Here is an 18,945-nt window from a genome sequence, read left to right as displayed (position 1 = left end):
TACAAGGTTTAAAATAAAGTACTGTGGCATGAACACTCTGTTGTTAACTTCTTGTGAATACTGCAATGTGAAAGCTTATAAATTAATTACGTTTTTCAATTGCTCAGTTCCATAGCTAGCAGTTTACTAACCTATAGGACTTTTTAATGCTTGCTGTAATTGTTATGTCAACAGCATATTAACATGTTACATTGTGTTTCACAGTCTCACAAGTATATTATACAAGCGTTGGTGTTACATAACAGTTGGCCGCTTACTGAGAGTGAGTTTCTGTTTGTTCAAGAACTGAAAGAACTGGAGAAAAATGAAATCAAAGGTATGTCACTCTATCAAATGCGTCATGTTATTGTTTTTTAAAAAATGTTGCACTGCTACAAGCCAAGACGATGAAATATTTTTTTCTTTTATTCACTGCCTAAGTGAAATAATTAAGCAGTAAGCTATTTGCTCTGCAGTTCATAGAACTGGAGCTTGATTGCATGAATTGATCAATTCACAACTGACAGAAATCAGTGTGGTCTGCCAAACGTACCTGATGTTCTTAAGGCTTAGCTTTAGGAAGGGATCTAGAGTATGTGTAGATGCGTGTCTGCTTCTACAATCAGAAAGACTTGTCAAGTGTAATATAAAGGTACAGTGTTCTGACAACTGCATCCAAATATAGATGTTGCTACTGAAACAAAAGAATTGTACCTATACACTAACAGGACAGTAAGAAGTCCTGTTGTTTTGTGATATGTGTATTAGTTGTGTATTGCTGTGAGAAGAATCCAGGCAGGAGGCAAGACTAGGAAAGGGCCCAAGTATAAGCTATGTATTGAAGTCAGGAAGAGACAGAGAAATTACAGAAATTTTTCTTTTTTTCCCGATTCTCTTAGAGTTTCTTGTTAAGCATCAGAAAAAAAAATCAAAAGTAATTAAGATTTTGGTAAGTGTCTTAAAAATGAGATAAATGTCCCAGATCTGCTTCTCCCAATCAGTGGGACTGGCACAAAAAGATTTAGATCTTGATACACTTAACGGTTAGAGAAAATGGTAACAAAATAAGATTTTTTTAAGACTTTTTGTTCAGTGTGTACATGTCAATGCATTAACTTAGGAGCATCTCTCATACTTTTAAGTTACTCTAATACCAAAGTGTTATTTATCAGGCATTCTTACAAGCAAAAAGCCTTTTAAGGCTACAGCAGTCGATTTCAATTTAATGACAGTAATATTCGTGAAGACCAGTAACTTGCTCTCAGAATTGCTTTTTTAAGGGTTTCTGTCTTCTGTCAAGTTTGTTGCATCCCTCTACCTCCTTTAAAGATGATTTTAATTCTGAAGTTACTGCTTGAATCTTTTGTTGCAGGGAATTTTTCTAGTATTTTTTAGGATTCTCCCTATACACATACACACACACATGCAGACCCCCCAGAAGCCAAAGAAATGTATTGTACTCCTTATTGTATTTCTTTTAGAAAAGTTCCCTTTAATCTCACCCATTTTAATCTAGTAACTTGTCACTCTGAGCAAAATTCACCACGCGCTCATGAAGCTATAGAAGTTCCCTAGAACAAGGAAATGTCAACTATTTGGTTAGGCCGTATAAGAATAAACACACTTCATATATGCAGCACTTCTGGACTACGTGCTAGCAATTTGTACTGTTAGCTAATGCATAGAAGAGACTTGATGGAAGGATTAAACTGTGAGCTGAAGCTTCACCTTCAGTTACACAGTCTGAAGGCATCTTCCTGGTAAGAACTTAAGAGTAACGCTTACAGAGTAATGTTGACCCACTGTATAATTTGTTTTAGCAAAACATAAGGTCTATATCGTCCAACAGAGCCACATAAGATGTCACCTAAGGACTAGCTACATCACTATGTATCAGAAATTCCAGCTAGCCTGGGTAAAAATCTGCTCTTTCGGTTTTCTAGTTGCTTCTTGATAAGTGTTTCTAAATAGAGATATATTGTATTTACTTGCAAATCACATTAACTATCTCCTTAATATATTTAAACTATCTCTCTCATTATAATATATTGTCTCAGGATCAAACTCTGCTCATAAACTCGTGCATTCAGTTTTAGTTTAAGTACTACTAGATTTATTACTTGTTAGTTATCACAGCTGATAGTATCAGTCTCATAATATGTAGATTCAGAATTTAGGCCTCAAAAAACATGTATTGATATCTTGGCTTGTTGATATGGGAACTAATGAATATACGCAAAGGGGACAGGTTACATCAAATCATGGATGCCCATTGTTCTTTTGTTTTTATTTAGAACAGAGGAGAGATGAAGTGTTTAAAAGTAAAGACAATAAATAGTAGCTAAGTAAGAGGAGGCAGAGTTGCCAAGGACCAGGGAAGCTAGAAGAAAGTTTGTACTTTCTGTGGAGTAGAAAGCTCTGTAGACTCAAGTGGGGCAAATCTGAGTGGTAGAAAGAAAAGAGAAGATGTGAGATCCATAGGATGACTTGAGTGATGAAAGTTTTTCCTGTCAGATATTTTATAAGCATTTGGAAGCAGTCAGCAGCACGCATCACAGGCTGTATTGAAGAGGAAAAGAGAGGAATCAAAGATGACTTTCAATTTGTAGGTATGATGAATGGTACCACTGGCAAAAGTGACAAAGAATAAGAGTTTTTAGAGAATTTTGCAAGCAAATATCCACAGCTCAGTTTTACCACAATTAAGTTTTGTTTGACACCCAGTAAGAGAAGGCAGAAGAACACACCTGAAGGTAGACTGATTGGAAGGAGATATGCTTTCAGGTTCAATTTAAATAGTACTAGAGTTATTATTTGTTTGTCATCACAACGGACAGGTCATGAATGTCAAAACTGATAATTTGTGAGTTACTACTGAAGCCTTGTGCATGAAAGAAATAAATCAGAGAGAAACAGAAATACAGGGAGGAAAAATGAAGCTAAATACAGACTGCCATATGATCTCCCACGACAGCTGAGAGATCTATGGAAGATGACAAGGTAACAAGAATATTAGCAGAAGGGCTAGGGGAAGACAGACACAACATCAAGCAAAGGCATAACATAAACATTCAGTTCAATTACTGTTTCCAGGTGGAAAATTCCTGCAATAAATCTTCACTGTTCCAGATACTGCTTTTTCACGTAAGGCAACAGTGCCACCTGCAGTACGTTTTCTATTAAAGCTAACTAATCATAGCAAAAACATCTTCCTTTTTTATATTAGCATTTGCCAAAGTCTTTTAAACTATTCTGGTTTTTGATGAAGACCCATAGTACACATAGTATTATAACTAATTATTAAGAACATTTTTGAAGTAAGCTCTCTGGCATACAGATGTTGTGAGAATTTATATTTTGTCTTTGTTAATGGTTGCTATCTCTTCTGTTTCTTCAAAACCTTAATGCTACAGTTTGGCATTGTTTTTAGTAAGAAGAACTGGAAATGTTAGCAAAAGTTACATCACGACTATACTTATTCATAATTATTATGTATGAGGTCTCATTAAATGTTTTGTTAAACAGTATATTGCACAAACAAAGCACTAAAAAGGCATTAACCAGAAAAACCCAAGTGCACAAAAATTGGAAAAAGTACCCAGTAGGTTATTATTTGTACAATTTTGATTCTTTTTTTTTTCTCTCTCTCTTTTGAGGTCTGTTAATGAGGCAAATCTTCTATGAAAAAAAACAGTAAAAATAAGGTCTAGATCATAACGCTTGTGCAAAAGAGGAAAAATTAACAGGCAATCTTTCAGTTGCTAAAAACAGTTAGAGTTGTTTGACTGTGCAAACAGAATTGTTTTAAGATTGGTTTTGTGTATATGATTTTTAGCCATTGTCTTTTGCTTTTTTGATTTTGCTTTTGTTTTAGTAAAATCAAATGTTTTGATATGCAGCTGTAACAACCAGAGCTGAATCATCAGTATGGGTTGAACTGCAGCACATATTTTACATATAGCTTTAGTTAACTCAAGAGTATTAGATGTTGATGGGAAAAGGCTGTCTGTCCAGCTAGGAGAACAAGTGGAGACTGGATACACAGCCTAGGTAGAAGAAGTAGTTTTGAAAAGAAGGGAAAGGCAGTTTCCTTTGGGATATTTCTTTTTTTCCTCAGAGCTGCGAAAATTTCTCCTACAGGGTTTTTCCTCTCGCTGGCTCATACTAGAGGCAGGATTTCAAGGGATATTTAGTCAGATGTTCAATTCTCCCTTTCTTTTTTCCTTTGCAATCTTACCTTTCCATTATAAGTAATCACTTGTCTGCTGCGGTGTTCAACAAAGCATAGAAAAATAGGTTACCAAGGGTACATGACAGTACTAGAGTTTTACAAAATGTAGACCTCTAGGCCATATTCTAAACCCCCCCTACTTCTGCAGCCACACTGGTGGTTTACTGCTATCCTGGTGCAGTTTTGCTACAGTTTTGGTATCTGGGTGAGTCGAGCTTTAGAAATATTTTTAATTCATCCAGAATCCTTCTGAGGGTGCAGTCAGAGAGGGAAAAGCAACATCTGAGCTTCTCCGTTATCTCCTGCCCAATCTGAAAGTCTTTCATGGGCTAAGTAACAGTCATTTCTGTCACCTGCTGGCTATTCCTACCAAATGCTTAGTGCCTGTTTTGGGTAGTGTGAGCTTGATATGTTGTCAAAGAAAACTTCAAGAGACTCCTTCATATTCTGCCTACGAAAGAAGTGAATTTCATAAATCAGGAGTAGCTGTCTTTCCTAAAAAGGGAATTGCTGTATCTCACTCTGAAGTTACGAATTTCATATAGGAGTCACTTGGTGAAATTATTTAGGCTGTCACAGACAGACCATCAGACCGGATGATCACTGTGGTCCCTTCTGATTTTAGAGTAAATGAATCTCTGAATAAATGAATGGAAAGTTGTAGAGAAGTTAATTATAAGAGTTGCCACCAGCTGTTTGTCATCACTGTCAATTGGCACCACTGAGAGTTCGTAGTGATTGGTGCATAAGCTCTGAGTTGGATTTCAGCTATGGCCTTTGGTTTTCCTGTCCTCCTTTCTTTTTACCATTACCACATCCCAGTATGAAGCATTTGCGTGGCTTTGGCGTTAGGAAAAGGCCCAAGGAGTTACTCATATCTCCCTCATATCAGAGTGGACTGCCTCCTGTGTTACCAAACTGCAGTCAGTGCAGGCATCTCTGGAGGATGATCCCAGAACATGTGGGACTGCCCTCACAACTGAGGGAGGGAGGACAGCTAGGGGGAACCTGGACAGTGCAGCCTACTGTTAGCTAAGAGAGCTGAACTGAATCCTGTTCTAAGCCTCATACCAGGAATTAAAGCAGAATGGCTCATGCCGTGTGATTTCATGTGCTCACTTGCTATGTAGTAACTTCCCAATGTAGATAAGCGTAGAGCATTAAAATTTTAAAAATTAGATTTATAAAATGCTTCTATAAGCTGGCCAAAGTCTGCGGTGTCCTATGAAAGCAATAGTTTTTGTCTAATATCATTTAGCTAATGACACTGAATTCTCTTGAGTGTTCATATAAACAATAAATAATTTATCTTTAAAAATTAATAATACACTGAATAATGCATGTGCAAAGGCCTGATTTATATGCTCTATACATATATATATATTTATATGCTAATGTGCTATGATAATGTGAAATTAAATGGAAAGCCATTTAGGTAGTGATATTGTAACTTCAAGTAATGCCATCAGTATTTATTTTATATTTGCATTTCCTCTGCAGTTCTTTTATTATCTTCAGTATTTGTAGAGACCACTTTAATTTTTGCTTCCTAGTTTAATATATGCTTATGTACCATTGAATTAATTTAAGCTTAGCACATTGGTGCCATTATGCATTATTCAAATAGCACGAGGAGATAAAAATAATATTTTTATAGTTTATACATAGATACATGTATAATGTATAATACACATATATATCATATTTATGTGTATTGTATGTGCACTATAAGTAAATACATATTTGTGTATGTTTTATATTTACCATTTTATGTTTTCATATAGCCCCAGGCATGACATTGCAGATCTGATCCAAAGCTCATGAAAGTCAGTGGAAAATCTTCAGTGGACTTGGGATCAAATCTTGCACAACACTGAAAAGGGATTAGAAGGACATAGCATTAAGTGAAAGATGCATTTTAATTATTGTCAGATTCTAAACCGGTCACTCTTTTCCTATTTTTCCAGGAGAAAGTACCTGTTTGATTATACTAACTATAGGTTTTCAGCATTTACTTTAATATTTCATGCAATATGAGGTTGGGGTGAAACTGCAATTTCAGACTCAGATCTTTAGTCTTTCTTGTAGTGTTGTGGGTCCAGTCCAGGTTGTTTCTACTGACGTGCCTCTTATGCTAATACAGCTATATACTATTGCAGATTTCTTTATTTATTCCTTTTTTTTTTGAACAAGAACATGCCATGCAAGTAATCTTGTTAGCAGCTCCCACCAGCTAAGACAAGGCAGACTAAAAGTGTTAAGACTGTCAGTTCTCAGCATCCTTAGATGAGCATCAAACATGCCTCATACATATAGCATGTACATGAACAAATTAAATAATTAATCCAAAATGTGTTCTAATTGTTCTGAGACTGATCACTTTGAATTTCTTAAGTATGCGTCAAATGTCAAATATGTTTCTTTACCTTCATTTCTTTGCATTTTTGGTGCATCTTCCCTTCTGCTCTTCACTCTTTTGGACTCACTAAGGTGTGAGACAAGAGAGAACATTGGCTTTACCTACTTGGAGCTTCTCACCTGCCCTGGTGGACAGCGCTGACAGAGATTGTATGCAGACTATGTAAAAGAACTAAGACTCACACTGTGATTCTGTGGATTATAGTCTTCTGTAGGACTGACCCATACACAAGGCAACAATGCAGTAACTGATATGCAGGGATCATGGCAATCTCACAGTTAATCCTTGGATAAAGTGTTATTTAGGACAAATAAGGATGTCAAAATATGGCCACCTTGAAAATCTGGTTTTAAAAGTTGTTTTGTCCCCAAATTCTTTCTTGGTCCAACAATTAATTGTAGTGTAGTGCTTAACAGTAGGAACTGTTAATTGACTTTTCTTTTTCTTTCCATGTTACTGGTTTGTGTTATTTCACCCTGGATATTATGTGGGGAAATATACTTATGGATGATGATGATATCCTCCAATTCATCATTCATCATAACTACCTATGAATAGTACATGGCGAAAAGAATGAGGAACACAATTTTCCCCTAATACTTGATTATTCTGAAGGACAAAAACCCGCAAGTACTCCTAAACCAACCAGAAAGCCGAAAGATAAAGCAACTGAGAAGACAGAAAAAGAAAAGTCCAATAAAGATAAAGGATCACCTGCATCTCAATCTGAATCTCAGGTGAGAACAACTCCAACAAATATGTATTTTTCTATGGCCTGCTTTGCCACCTTCCTAGTCTTACACCTGAGAAGCATTGAACTACACATGTAAAGCATACCTCATGCTTTCAGAGACGTAACATGCTTATTTCTTTGTTTAAGCGTGAAGCAAACCACAGTCTGTTCGTTTTGGAGGTCTAGTTTCTGTTTATGCAGGTTTATTAAATTCCATGAATTTGCCTTTCAGGTGTCCCATTAGAGTTGTTCACTGTAGGGGCGCTCACAGGAATCCAGGGAGATGAAATTCCTGCCTTGTGTGTTTTCAGCGTCTGTTACCATTGTCACTAGCTTGTGGGTATATAGTGGCCGAAAAAATGGTACCAGTCTGCTTGCAAATTCTTCTTCTCTGTGGTAGGATAGTTTGAGTGTTCTGTGGTAGAACAAAAGGCTACTGTATATGCATTAGAAGGAATAATTGACCTTATGGACTGCAGACAGATTAATGAAAGGTAAAGAAGAAACTGACAATTCCTCCTTTAATGGTATTGCTTTTGCTGGGGTTTTTGCTGTCTCATGGGAGGTAGATCAAGGGGAGGACACCTCCATAAAGCTTTTCGTGAAGAAATCTCTACTGAATTGTTCGGTTGACTAAACCTGCAAGACTCCTTATGGTTCGCATGCACACCTGATGATTGTACAGAGTTCTGGGCTCTGAAGGGCCTTCAGTGCCCTTCTTCCAGAGCAGTCAGGGCTGCTACAGTTGAGCCTGTTGCCAGTGGAAGTGTGATACAACTTCAGTTTATGTCAGATTTCTGCCTTCAGCTCCAGTTCTGGGGAATGCTGATTGTGCTGGGATGATCGCTCTTGGGAGTTCTTCAGTCTACCACGGCAACAAATGCAAGATTCAAGACGAGACAATGCTTGAGCAAAAGGATGCCTACCTCTAGTCTCCACTAAAAGCTGAGCTCCCTACTTCCAAATCTTAAGCTTAAAGCTTCTGCAGATGCTAAACTTCCCAGAGTTATTTGCAGCACAGTATATCATTCATCAGTCAGCCAGCAGAGTTGTCTCCCACACATTAGACACTATTCAAACCCAATGTTTTGGGGGGAGCCATGCCTCAAAGTAGTTTAGAGAATTTGGGAAATGATTGGAAAGAATCTCATGCCCCGTAAGACAGAGCAAGATATATTTCTACACAAGAAGCCCAATTAAAAATACTGCTTCTGGTAAATAGTAACACTTCTGGTAAAAATGGCTGTGGAAAAAAACCTTGACAGGAAGACAAAACAAACGCACGCAAAATTGCTACGAAATACTCTTGTGCAGACAGGCAGTTGAGAAGAACTGGGAGCGTGGAGTGCGCTGTATGTGAGGGGGGGCAAAGACATGTAAACAAAATATCTTAAAGAACTTCTAAATGCTGTGATGTAATTTTCCTTCCCTTTGGCAGACATTGTTTATCTGGTATTGTATGTCAAAGTCCAATGAACCTTACCAGGATACAGAAATATAACTTTATCCCAAATAGTGGTAGTAGATTTAGTCTAATAAATACATTTAGTTAACTTATGTTTATTATACTTTCAGCAAGCTACTCCAAATAAACCATACTGGACCTTACGCCTAGTTAGTGAACAGAGAGAGGCAGAAGTTCTGGAAGTGAAGAAGGACACCCAGAGAGCAGATGAGATCAAAGCCATGAAACAAGCATGGGAGTCTGCAGAGCCAGGAAGAGCTGTCAAGGTAATCAGAGCTTAATCTTTGCAGTAACATTGTTACACAAGTTCCAGGAACTGTTGTGAAGGCAGAGCATTTGCCACAATGTGAATCTGATTTCAGGTGGTTCTCATCTTCACTCTTCTGTGAAGGCAGGAAATTTTACACAGCTTAAGAATCAAAAATGCTGATGTGCATGAATTCTGGACAAGAATCCAGATCATCTATCTGAGGCATCTTTAGATCACCTTTAGATCAGATGACTAATTTAGATTCTTCAATAAACAGAAAAGTGTTTCCTCGGAAAACCCACTACCTCTACACAACTGCGAAGCTGCCGCTCATGACAGGTTGAGTGTTTAGCTGCTTCTAGCCAGAAATACACTGGCTATAAACATGCCAGTGTATTTCATTATAAACATGTCAGGAAGATTTTTGTTGAAAAACTGGTGCCTGGCTATATCATCACTCAAATTGTCCCCTAGAACCAGGATTCCCAAATTCATTCTTCATTTCGGGTACATGTACATGCCTATACATACTTCTCTATATGAATTCACTGTTTTGGAGAAGCAATACTAATTCAGATGTGTCCACTGCACCTGGGATCATTTTTAATACTAGGCATGCTTAAGATGGAAAAATAATACAGGTTATTTCTAGCAAAGCAAAAGGTTAAACTGCTGGTTCAGAATGGAAAGACTATTACCAAAAAAGGAAAATAAAATAGAAAAATGCAGTCTTAGAGTATACCTAGCTTATACCACCACGCCCTTACCCCACCATCACCGATGACCATTAGCCCAGTTTATGAGCATTTTGGCTTTTGTACATTAACTTTCAGAAATGAAGTTCAGTCACGGGTCTTCCCACTTTCAGATTGTCTTCTTTCTATTCAGCATAGCTGAAGCTCCAAAAATTTTCTGAGAGCACCATATTAAGCTTTGATCTAAGGAGGAATGCCTTACCCTGTAGCTTCAATTGGCTGTGCTGAGACTGAAAATGCAAATGTGATGTCCGAAAGATTAGCTGGAGATTACTCTTCTTTGGTGTGTAAAGAGTGTCTTCAAAAGGCTGGTTCTATCACTCTGCCTTTTTTGCTCAGAAATTCAGTTGAATTGTAGTTGAAGACTTCCATTCTGAAAGCCTCTTAGGTCTGTGGCTTTTTTTAAAACAGCTGTCCTTAAGAAAATTGCAGCAACCACATGTAATACGCTAACAAAATGGTTGTCTACCTTGAGGGTCTGCTATTTGGACTAAGTAATTTCCTTTCTCTATTCTTCTTGATCTCCCTGCCCCAAATGTCTGCCCATTTCAGGGCTCATATGCCCTATGACTCTAGGAATTAGGTGCCTGACTCTTAGCTGACACTTGGTACCTCTGTCCATTCTGGCAGTCTGAGCCCTTAAGAGGAAAGCCCAGTGAGCTCAGATTATCTTTTGAAAAAGACACGCAGTCTGTGGTCATATGCTTATGCATGCTTTTGGCCACAAAGATAATGGAAGCCTGAAGGGGTTTGCACCCCTAGCTCGCGTTTCTCAGGAGGAAGTCCAATCCACCAAGCTATAGGAGCTCTTAGGAGGAAGGGAAGTGCTATTTCCCTAAGGAGATGGTGCAGGAGGGAGTCTGACCACACATTCAGCTATGAGGGAACAAGCCCTGCTTCCACAGTTTTGTTTGTTCTTGTTCAAAGATCATGCTAAATTGCCTGGAGGACAAGAACTTTCAAGCAGTTCATTGCACAATGATCTGTAGTGTAAGTATTCCATGTAACCAAACTGATTTTATGAGAGCCTTACCATTTTTTCTGATTCCTGTCCCAGGAAGAGTTGTATACAACACTCTGGTGTTATGTTTATCAGCAACTTCACTCTCTCGTGTGGAATATGTACTAAATACAGCCAGCATGCAATGAAAGGAGTGAAACAGTTCAAAGCGTATTGCCTACTTTTTGTTTTATTGAACTACCACCTCACAAAGGTTTACCTAGGTGTTCTTATTCATATACTCTTGACACACTTGACATAAATTACCAATGCCAATTTATTTCTCAGAAACATAACACATTAAAACTAAATAACAAAGTTTCCAGAATATTATTAGAGAAATTGGATGTTTAATATTGTCAAGTTATTATTTCAGAAAAAAAGATCCTACTCCAGAGATGCCTTGAGTATGACCATGACATGAAACAGTCCTCTCGTGTTTATCTTCCCCCCTCTCCATCCCCCACACTGACTCACTGATAGTATTCCTGATGTCACAAATGATGTTTTCGTAGATCTGACCAATGAAATACACTCCCTAGTAATAATACAGTAGTATCATATCTCAACTTGCATGAAACATGCACTGGATTCAGAAATTTATTGTCTTACTGACCACTTACTTTCCTACTTTTGAAAATTCTGTGGGACTTACTTAAAGTATTCAGTAGAAGTCTTGTGATCCGGACTAAAACTTTGATCTCTAGGCTTTTCAGGAACGCATGCAGTTTATTAATAAGTATGCTGTGAGAGGTTCAGAGGAGCCCATAGCTGAGACTGAGATCACAAGTTTAACACCTAGTCCAGGAGAAAGAGGTAAGAGTATAGCTGTCTGTCTTGTTTGTGAGCATTGTAATTTAAATATATAAAAAGAGGTTAGTCACCTGAAGAATAAAATGTCCATAAATTAAAGTGATGTAAACCATTACAGTTCAGGAGTTCCTATCACTGATTCTCAAATATAACTTATACATTTCATAGCGTGTGTTTTAGCATAGAGTGCAAAGTTTAACAATAGGATTTTAAGCATTCTTCATAGATTGTTCAGATCATTAGAAAAGACTTCTGCATGAAATGCCAGTAGTAAATGGAAAGAATAGCCCTGGTAAAGGTGTCCTAGCGCACACTGGCATGCTTAGGCGCTACGATCTCTGTCCCTGGGATAGAGACCTGGGAGTCCTGGTGGACACCAAACTGACCATGAGTTAGCAATGTGCTCTTGTGACAAAAAAGGCCAACGGTATCCTGGGCTGCATCAGGAACAGCATTGCCATTAGGTCAAGAGAGAGAATCCTTCTCTTCTGCTCAGTCCTGGTGAGGCCACAGCTGGAGTGCTGTGTCCAGTGCTGGGCTCCCCAGTACCAGAGAGATGTGGAGCTCCTGGAGCGAGTCCAGCAGAGGGCTACTAAGATGATGAAGGGACTGGAGCATCTCTCCTATGAGGAAAGGCTGAGGGAGCCGGGACTGTTCACCCTGGAGAAGAGAAGACTGCGGGGGTGATCATATCAGTGCACATAAATATCTGAAGGGAGAGAATAAAAAGGATGGGGCCAGGCTCTTCTCCGTGGTGCCCAGTGAGAGGACAGAGGCAACAGGCACAAACTGAAACACAAGTAGTTCCGTCTAAACATGAGGAAAAACTTCTTTACTGTGAAGGTAACAGAGCACTGGCACAGGTTGCCCAGAGAGGCTGTGGAGTCTCCATCCTCGGAGATATTTAAAAGGTGTCTGGACAGGGTCCTGGGCAATGTGCTCTAAGTGATCCTGCTTAAGCAGGGGGGTTGAACTAGTTAATATCCAGAGGTTCCTTCCAACCTCAACCGTTCAATAATTCTGTGATTACCTCTTTAATTGTTGCATTGATCCTCTTGGCTCTTGGCAGCTGCCAAGTTACCTTTAAGTGAACTTTAGCCAGGCCTCCAGTACTAGAATTCTAACCCTAAATTAACTTGGAATATTTTTGGAAATTCACTGAAAAACACTTCCTCAATTCCAAGTTTGGTAAGAGAGGTGTAGAAATTAGTGTTGAAATACTAAAAATTTGTTTAGTACCTGAAATAGTCAGAATGTGCAAAGATATTATGGTTTATTTATAAGTAGCCCTCATTTAGTAGTGCCATTTAGTATTCACCTTAATAGTTTGTTAACCTGGTCTCCCATGACCCTTCATAATCCTCACTAGCAACCTTGCCGGCACAGTGTACTCTCTGTGAATGGATCTTCAAATGTGAAATTCCATTTGAATCTAGAGGAAAAAGAGATGTCTTAAAAGTAATTATATTTTTGTGATGACCTTCAAGTTCGATTTAATATTATTTATTTTTCTTTCTTGTCACTTATTGATAGAATTTATCATTATCTCTATAGACACAATTTTAGAGCACTAAAGTGATGCATGCTAATTTTCACAGCAACTAACTGCACTTAACTATAATTTTTCATGTGAAACATTTCAAAGTGCTTCTGAAAAAAGCAACCAGAAAGGTTAGCTGCAAACCTTGACACAAACACATTCTTGAGAGGAGTAAAATTCTTTAATTCTCCGTCATCTCTTTCCGCTTGCTGGAGAGAAAATTCTAATAATATTTTTATAGGTTTTAATTGATTACTGCAATAAATAGCGGTAATAGGAGCATTTTCATGGAAACTAACTGCTATGATCATCACTAAATCTCATCAAATTTCACAGACTCTTTTCAACATATCCAGTCGAACTGAAAGAAGAAAGTCTTGAAATATTGTAATACAGCTCAATGCAGTGCCATGTTTGATGTCAGATAAGCCATTATACTGTGAGAATGCTACATGAAAGGCTCAGCTACTGGATTCATAACATTGTTACTAACCATGTGGTTAAAAAAAAATTCTAAGACTGCAAGTTGTCAATTTTAAATCTGAATATTTCCAGTTACCTTTGTTATACTGTAGTTGCTCAAAAGTTGTTCTCATGTTCTTTAGACATTTTAAGTTGGCTATGCTTGGTTGTATTTAGACTGCCTCATGAGTAGTGTGGATTTTAGCTAAGATACATAAATTTCTCTCTGACATACTTTTTGCAACTTCTTTGGTTCTGTCTTAGAAATAAAAATTCAGACATATTTTATCTTTTGCAGCCCATATTCTCACATATAACAATGTATTTTCCTGAGCCAAAAGAGAAGAAAACTATATAAGAATATAGGAGACTCCTGGCACAGCTGAATAACCACTTTAATCTGTTTTGTTGTAGATGCTCTTTCTCTTAACACTGAAAAAAAACCATCACAAGCAACTATGGAATCAAGCTTACAAATACAGCAAAAGGAATGGGAGCCTATAGACTTCAGTGTCTACATGAGGTAAATTGCAGCAAGTACCATTAAATCCCAGTGAAACACAGAAATGAAAGACTAGCTAGGAATTTTGATATACAAGAATTTGTAAAGGCAGTATATTGTTTATGCAATTGTAACTCATTCTTAACTGGATGCAATATATGTTATACTATATATGAATTTAGTCTTTTCTTTTATATTTCATTGGTGTGAACTACAATTCTGTCACATACCTGTTAAAGTTGCTGTGAAAATCCTGGTCCACGTTTTATCTATCCTTTATGTTGTGTGCACAAAATCAGATAGTAGTGAATGCAGAGGTGTGTTAACATGTATGCCTTCATACATCCCATTACAATTTCTGTCCTTTATTTAACATAAGACATGTCAAAGGAGCTGAATTATTGCAGTGTGTAATGAGAATGTGACATAAAAAATTGAAGAAAAGGCATGTGCTGGCCAATATGTTCATTTCAGTGCTCATCTTGAAGTAAGTGCATATGCGGTTTATCAGCTAGATGCAAATATATTTAACAAATGTAATGCAATTAATAATCATAGTTAATATCTGAAATGATTATATTATTTTTTATTCAAAATAATTATATTATTTATTCTATGTGTTAATATAAAAGCTATTTACCTAACATGCATGCATCTCCATGTTCACTGTACTGCAATTAGAATCTAGTTCATGCTTAAGCCCATTTGTATTCAGGGTGGCATTTATGCAGCTCATTGAGTCTCAAGAGACCTTAGAATATGCTGAGTAATTTGCCAAATTCAATTTTAAATTGAAAGGGAAATTGGCATTATATTGAAGTGAATAACATTACAACAGTAGAAAATAGGGCAGAATATCTTCCACAGGCTTGAGTCTTGTAAGCATTTCATTTGTCTTCAACTCCTTAACTTTTACACAAACCATTTAAGTGAAATTATAAAAATATGTTATCCAGTTTGCTACCATTATGCCAATGGCAAAAAAAAAAAAAAGCGTTTATCTGAATGTTGAATTAGTAAAATAGCAAAAACTTCTGAAAATAAGATGTTTCTTGCAAATTAAATATGAGCTTCATAGGCAGGAGTTTTCATATGCTCAAAGATGAGCATAATTTTACAAATATTTTAAAATATACAGTGAAATATGAGAAAGCCTGACCTCAGGAATGTGCTTTCTCATCAGAGTTGTATATAAGCAGAAGAAAAGTGACTTAACTGTATCTAACATTACAATGGTGATATTGCATTATATAAGCCAAATGCATGTATATAGATATTAAGTCACATATACGCCTCCTAAAACTTTATTTGGAGTGAGATAAATGTCTTTGTACTTCCTACAGGAAAACAATGTCTGAGGCTGTTCTAAGAACTGAGTCTATCATTCAGCAGCAAGAGATGCATAAAGCAGAAAAAATCGACCATTTTAGGGAACTTCGAGAGCTGGCTTTGGAAGAAAGAGAAAAAGACCAACATGCTAGAACTTTATTAAAGCAAAATATACTTGAAATGTATGAGAATCTGCAGGTAAGTTTTCAAGAATATTCTCCAGTAATTGTTACCATGATATCCACCACTAGCACAAATATCTTGTTTTAAAGTAGATCAGCCGTTCTCAAGACTTTTGTATTCAGTACCAGTTACTAGAAACAGTGTAAAAGCTTGAAATTTCACTTGGACAAAAGTTAAAACTGAAGTTCTAGAAAAAAATATAGTGCTACACAACATTCTTAATATGATATTCTTAGTGCATTTCCTGCCTGATATAGCTCTTTGCAACAGTACTATTTTAAGAATATCACCATAACAGCATAGTTTAAAGTGAAAATAAATTGAACATTTAGTATATATGACCAGACGCATATTAGATAAAGTTTGACCATTTTTCTGTTGTAGAATTGTATTTGCTGTTTCAGAGAGTAACAGGGAACAAGATAATTTATGTAGAAGGGTGAGCCCCTCCTAATACCCCTCTGACAGCACAGATAGATAGTACAGTATCAGTCTTCCTGGAACATGCATAGGGCTAATATACAAACAGCTGAAACTATTAGTCCTTAAGGAAATATGGCTACACATAGTAAATTTGATAGCATTTGTGTTAGATCCATCCTTGGTGTTAACTCAAGCAATAAAATTGGTGAATATCCTGACAAAATTGGCTTATGCCTTGAGAGTCAACAGAAACAACATTTTTGTTACACAGTGGTGATACAATAACCACTATGATTGGCTAGCCTCTGTCCAGAGCTCTTAAAATTGGAAAAGAGACAGTAAAAATAAGTTTAAAATAGAACAATTAATTTACAGCAATCACTTGAAAATGTCTTAACAAGTTCCCAGACAGACTGATGTATAGTACTTAACTAGAAGCCTGCAAGGAGCCAGGGTCTTCTACTAGTGAGTTAGCTGGTTCCCTACTAGTAATACATGTCAAGGTTTTCAGATATTGCTATGATTTTCAATGCCTAACATGTTGTATTTTTGAAGGACAAATTTTTTTTAGGAGTAGTGCCTCAGCTCTTTTTAAAAGCATATCCATTTAAAATGTTTTACATTAAGAATTTAGAATCAGAGATTCTTGTGAATATCTGTACTGTGCTGGTCAGCACTTTTAGAGTATTTTCATCTGTAGGCCACAGAGAACTGTACAAAGGTATCCAGGTGTCCCCGTTGTCCAGGACGGTAATGTAAAGGGAAAAGCTTTGAAAAGTGTCCAAGTGTCCTCTTGACCTAAGTCTCATGGAAGGTCAGTGTGATTTAGGCTCCTTTGGTCTCTTCTCAGAATGGGACTTTGGCTCCTAAGCCACTTCAGTACTGCTGAAAATTAGATCTGAAGTGATTTGTTTAAGATGACAAAGCAAGTCAGTAACTGAATCAGGACTAGATCCAGATGGGTAACCAATCTGTTGCCCTATCCTCCCGCCTACACAATTAGCTTATTATGCCGGCAACTTAAAAAGGATTTTCATGAACTTTCTCTTCTTCGTTGTGAAAAAGTTGACACGTAGCTATGTTACTGTGACAATCAATAAAAATGCATGAGCAGGTAAAAAGAAAAGCAGAGATGCCCTACCTAGCCCTATAAAATCATATAGCAGAAACACAACGTGAAACATAGTGAAAGGATGCAGAACACAGAAACGTAGACAGGATGCAGTTCCTTGTGATGAGATCAACATTCATGCGTTGGTGGGGGTGTTGCTGTTTGTTTTTGGCTAGGCATCCTTAGACGAAACACGAGGCAGAATTCTCAGCATTCGGGAAGCATACAGAACTAAGCTACTCGAGGCTGAGCTCAAGAAACAAGAAGCACTGGCAGCTGGTGAAGCAGTCCTGCAAGCAGAGCAAGAGAAGAAAAGCACAAATGCACAAAAAAAAAAGCAAGGAAAAAGTTTAGGGAAAAAAAAGTAATTTTGCTTGAGTTGCTGACTGTTACTGACTTGTGCTTAACTATTTAGGAAAGAAAATTTATATTCAAAGATGAAAAAAATTGTTATTTTCTAGTGTTTTTTGGTAATATTAAATTTTATCTCTTTGCCTGGTTTTATTGCAAAATCCGACCAGTATTCTTTCTAACAATGTTTGGTATTTTGCTTCTCATAAATGGTACTCACTACGATTAAAGTTTATATGTTTTACTGGAAATAAAATTTTGATTAAAAAATTCATACTTCATTCAGATTTGCCTCCCAAATCCTCACTGTCTTTCATCCTGTTTTTCAAATCAAACAGAACCAGTGAAGAATGAACCAAAGTTGAAACAGTGAGCATAACCTATAAGTTTTGAAGTCATTTAACTTGGCAGAAACATGAGCACCTTAAGTGGATGACAATTAGTGAGTTTGTAATAATTAAATAGTGGTATACCACACATTCATATTCAGCCACTGGAAGGCTTCCCAAAGCCTGGTTTACTAAGCACACTCACATGATATCTGCATACTATAATATTTTTTCCTTTCACATCTGGCATCATTCTCTTAAACGTTTCTGAAACTTACATTAACCCTCTGTCATGGCAAACGGTCACCTTCATGGCACAACCTTCCAAGGCTTGTTGAATGTTCCTTAAAATCATATTACTATTTTTCTTTTCTAAGCCGTGTTTTGCCCCCAGCTGCTTTGCTAAAAGTGATTCCAGTAGAGCAGTTCGTAGACATTCATTTGGGATATGAGATTGTTTCTTGAAGGTAGAACCAGTATGTGGATGAAGTGGCAATCACAGGCTTTCTACATGAAGGATAACATCTTCCCCTTAATCTCTTGCTCCCATTAGTGTATAATCCGTATTATTTTTTTGGTATTTTTTGGTATTCATGCCAAACACAAAAAATACATGTACTCTTACTCGCTAGCTAGCACTCTCTAGTAAGAGACAATAGTCAAAACTCTTTCTAGATCAGACAGATCTGTTCTAAATGGTTTAAAAGAATTTTCAATATATCTAAACACAAGCAGATGCTTGAGAAGTTAGACTGTCTGTGTATTGTACACATACAGTATGTCCAAGATGACCAAAAGTATTTCAGTGTCTAAGCAGCATGAGAAATTGTGGCGTCTACTCCATGCAAGTCACAAGACATGTTATCCTTTGTGTTCTGGCCGCTCATATTGGCTAGCCATTGCATTTGGAATTTGAGGCGTTTCTTGCACGTCTTAATGAAATAGCAGCTGTTCATGCTTCTGCTGGTTTTGCTCACCTCTTATCAGTACCTCACTGGTTGACTTGAACTTGACTCACTCCTCAGTCAGTTCTGTAATGTCTGTTCTTTTTACATTATCACACCTACACA

General features: G+C 37.2%; 1 protein-coding gene across 1 annotated transcript in view; it reads left to right on the top strand.

Moving 5' to 3' along the window:
- The window catches only part of ADGB (androglobin), a 130,975-nt gene extending 112,563 nt beyond the window's left edge, over window positions 1–18,412 (top strand). The window contains exons 29-35 of the mRNA XM_068938805.1: window positions 205–316; window positions 7,188–7,366; window positions 8,938–9,093; window positions 11,540–11,648; window positions 14,062–14,170; window positions 15,493–15,676; window positions 17,372–18,412. Of these exons, the coding sequence (XP_068794906.1) occupies window positions 205–316; window positions 7,188–7,366; window positions 8,938–9,093; window positions 11,540–11,648; window positions 14,062–14,170; window positions 15,493–15,676; window positions 17,372–17,563 (1,041 nt within the window). The 3' untranslated portion in view covers window positions 17,564–18,412. The remainder of the gene's footprint in view (window positions 1–204; window positions 317–7,187; window positions 7,367–8,937; window positions 9,094–11,539; window positions 11,649–14,061; window positions 14,171–15,492; window positions 15,677–17,371) is intronic.
- Window positions 18,413–18,945: the final 533 nt, after the last annotated feature.

The sequence above is a fragment of the Struthio camelus genome, chromosome 3 (genome assembly GCF_040807025.1).
Source record: "Struthio camelus isolate bStrCam1 chromosome 3, bStrCam1.hap1, whole genome shotgun sequence".
Taxonomy (NCBI): domain Eukaryota; kingdom Metazoa; phylum Chordata; class Aves; order Struthioniformes; family Struthionidae; genus Struthio; species Struthio camelus.
This window is presented reverse-complemented; position numbering and strand designations above follow the sequence as displayed.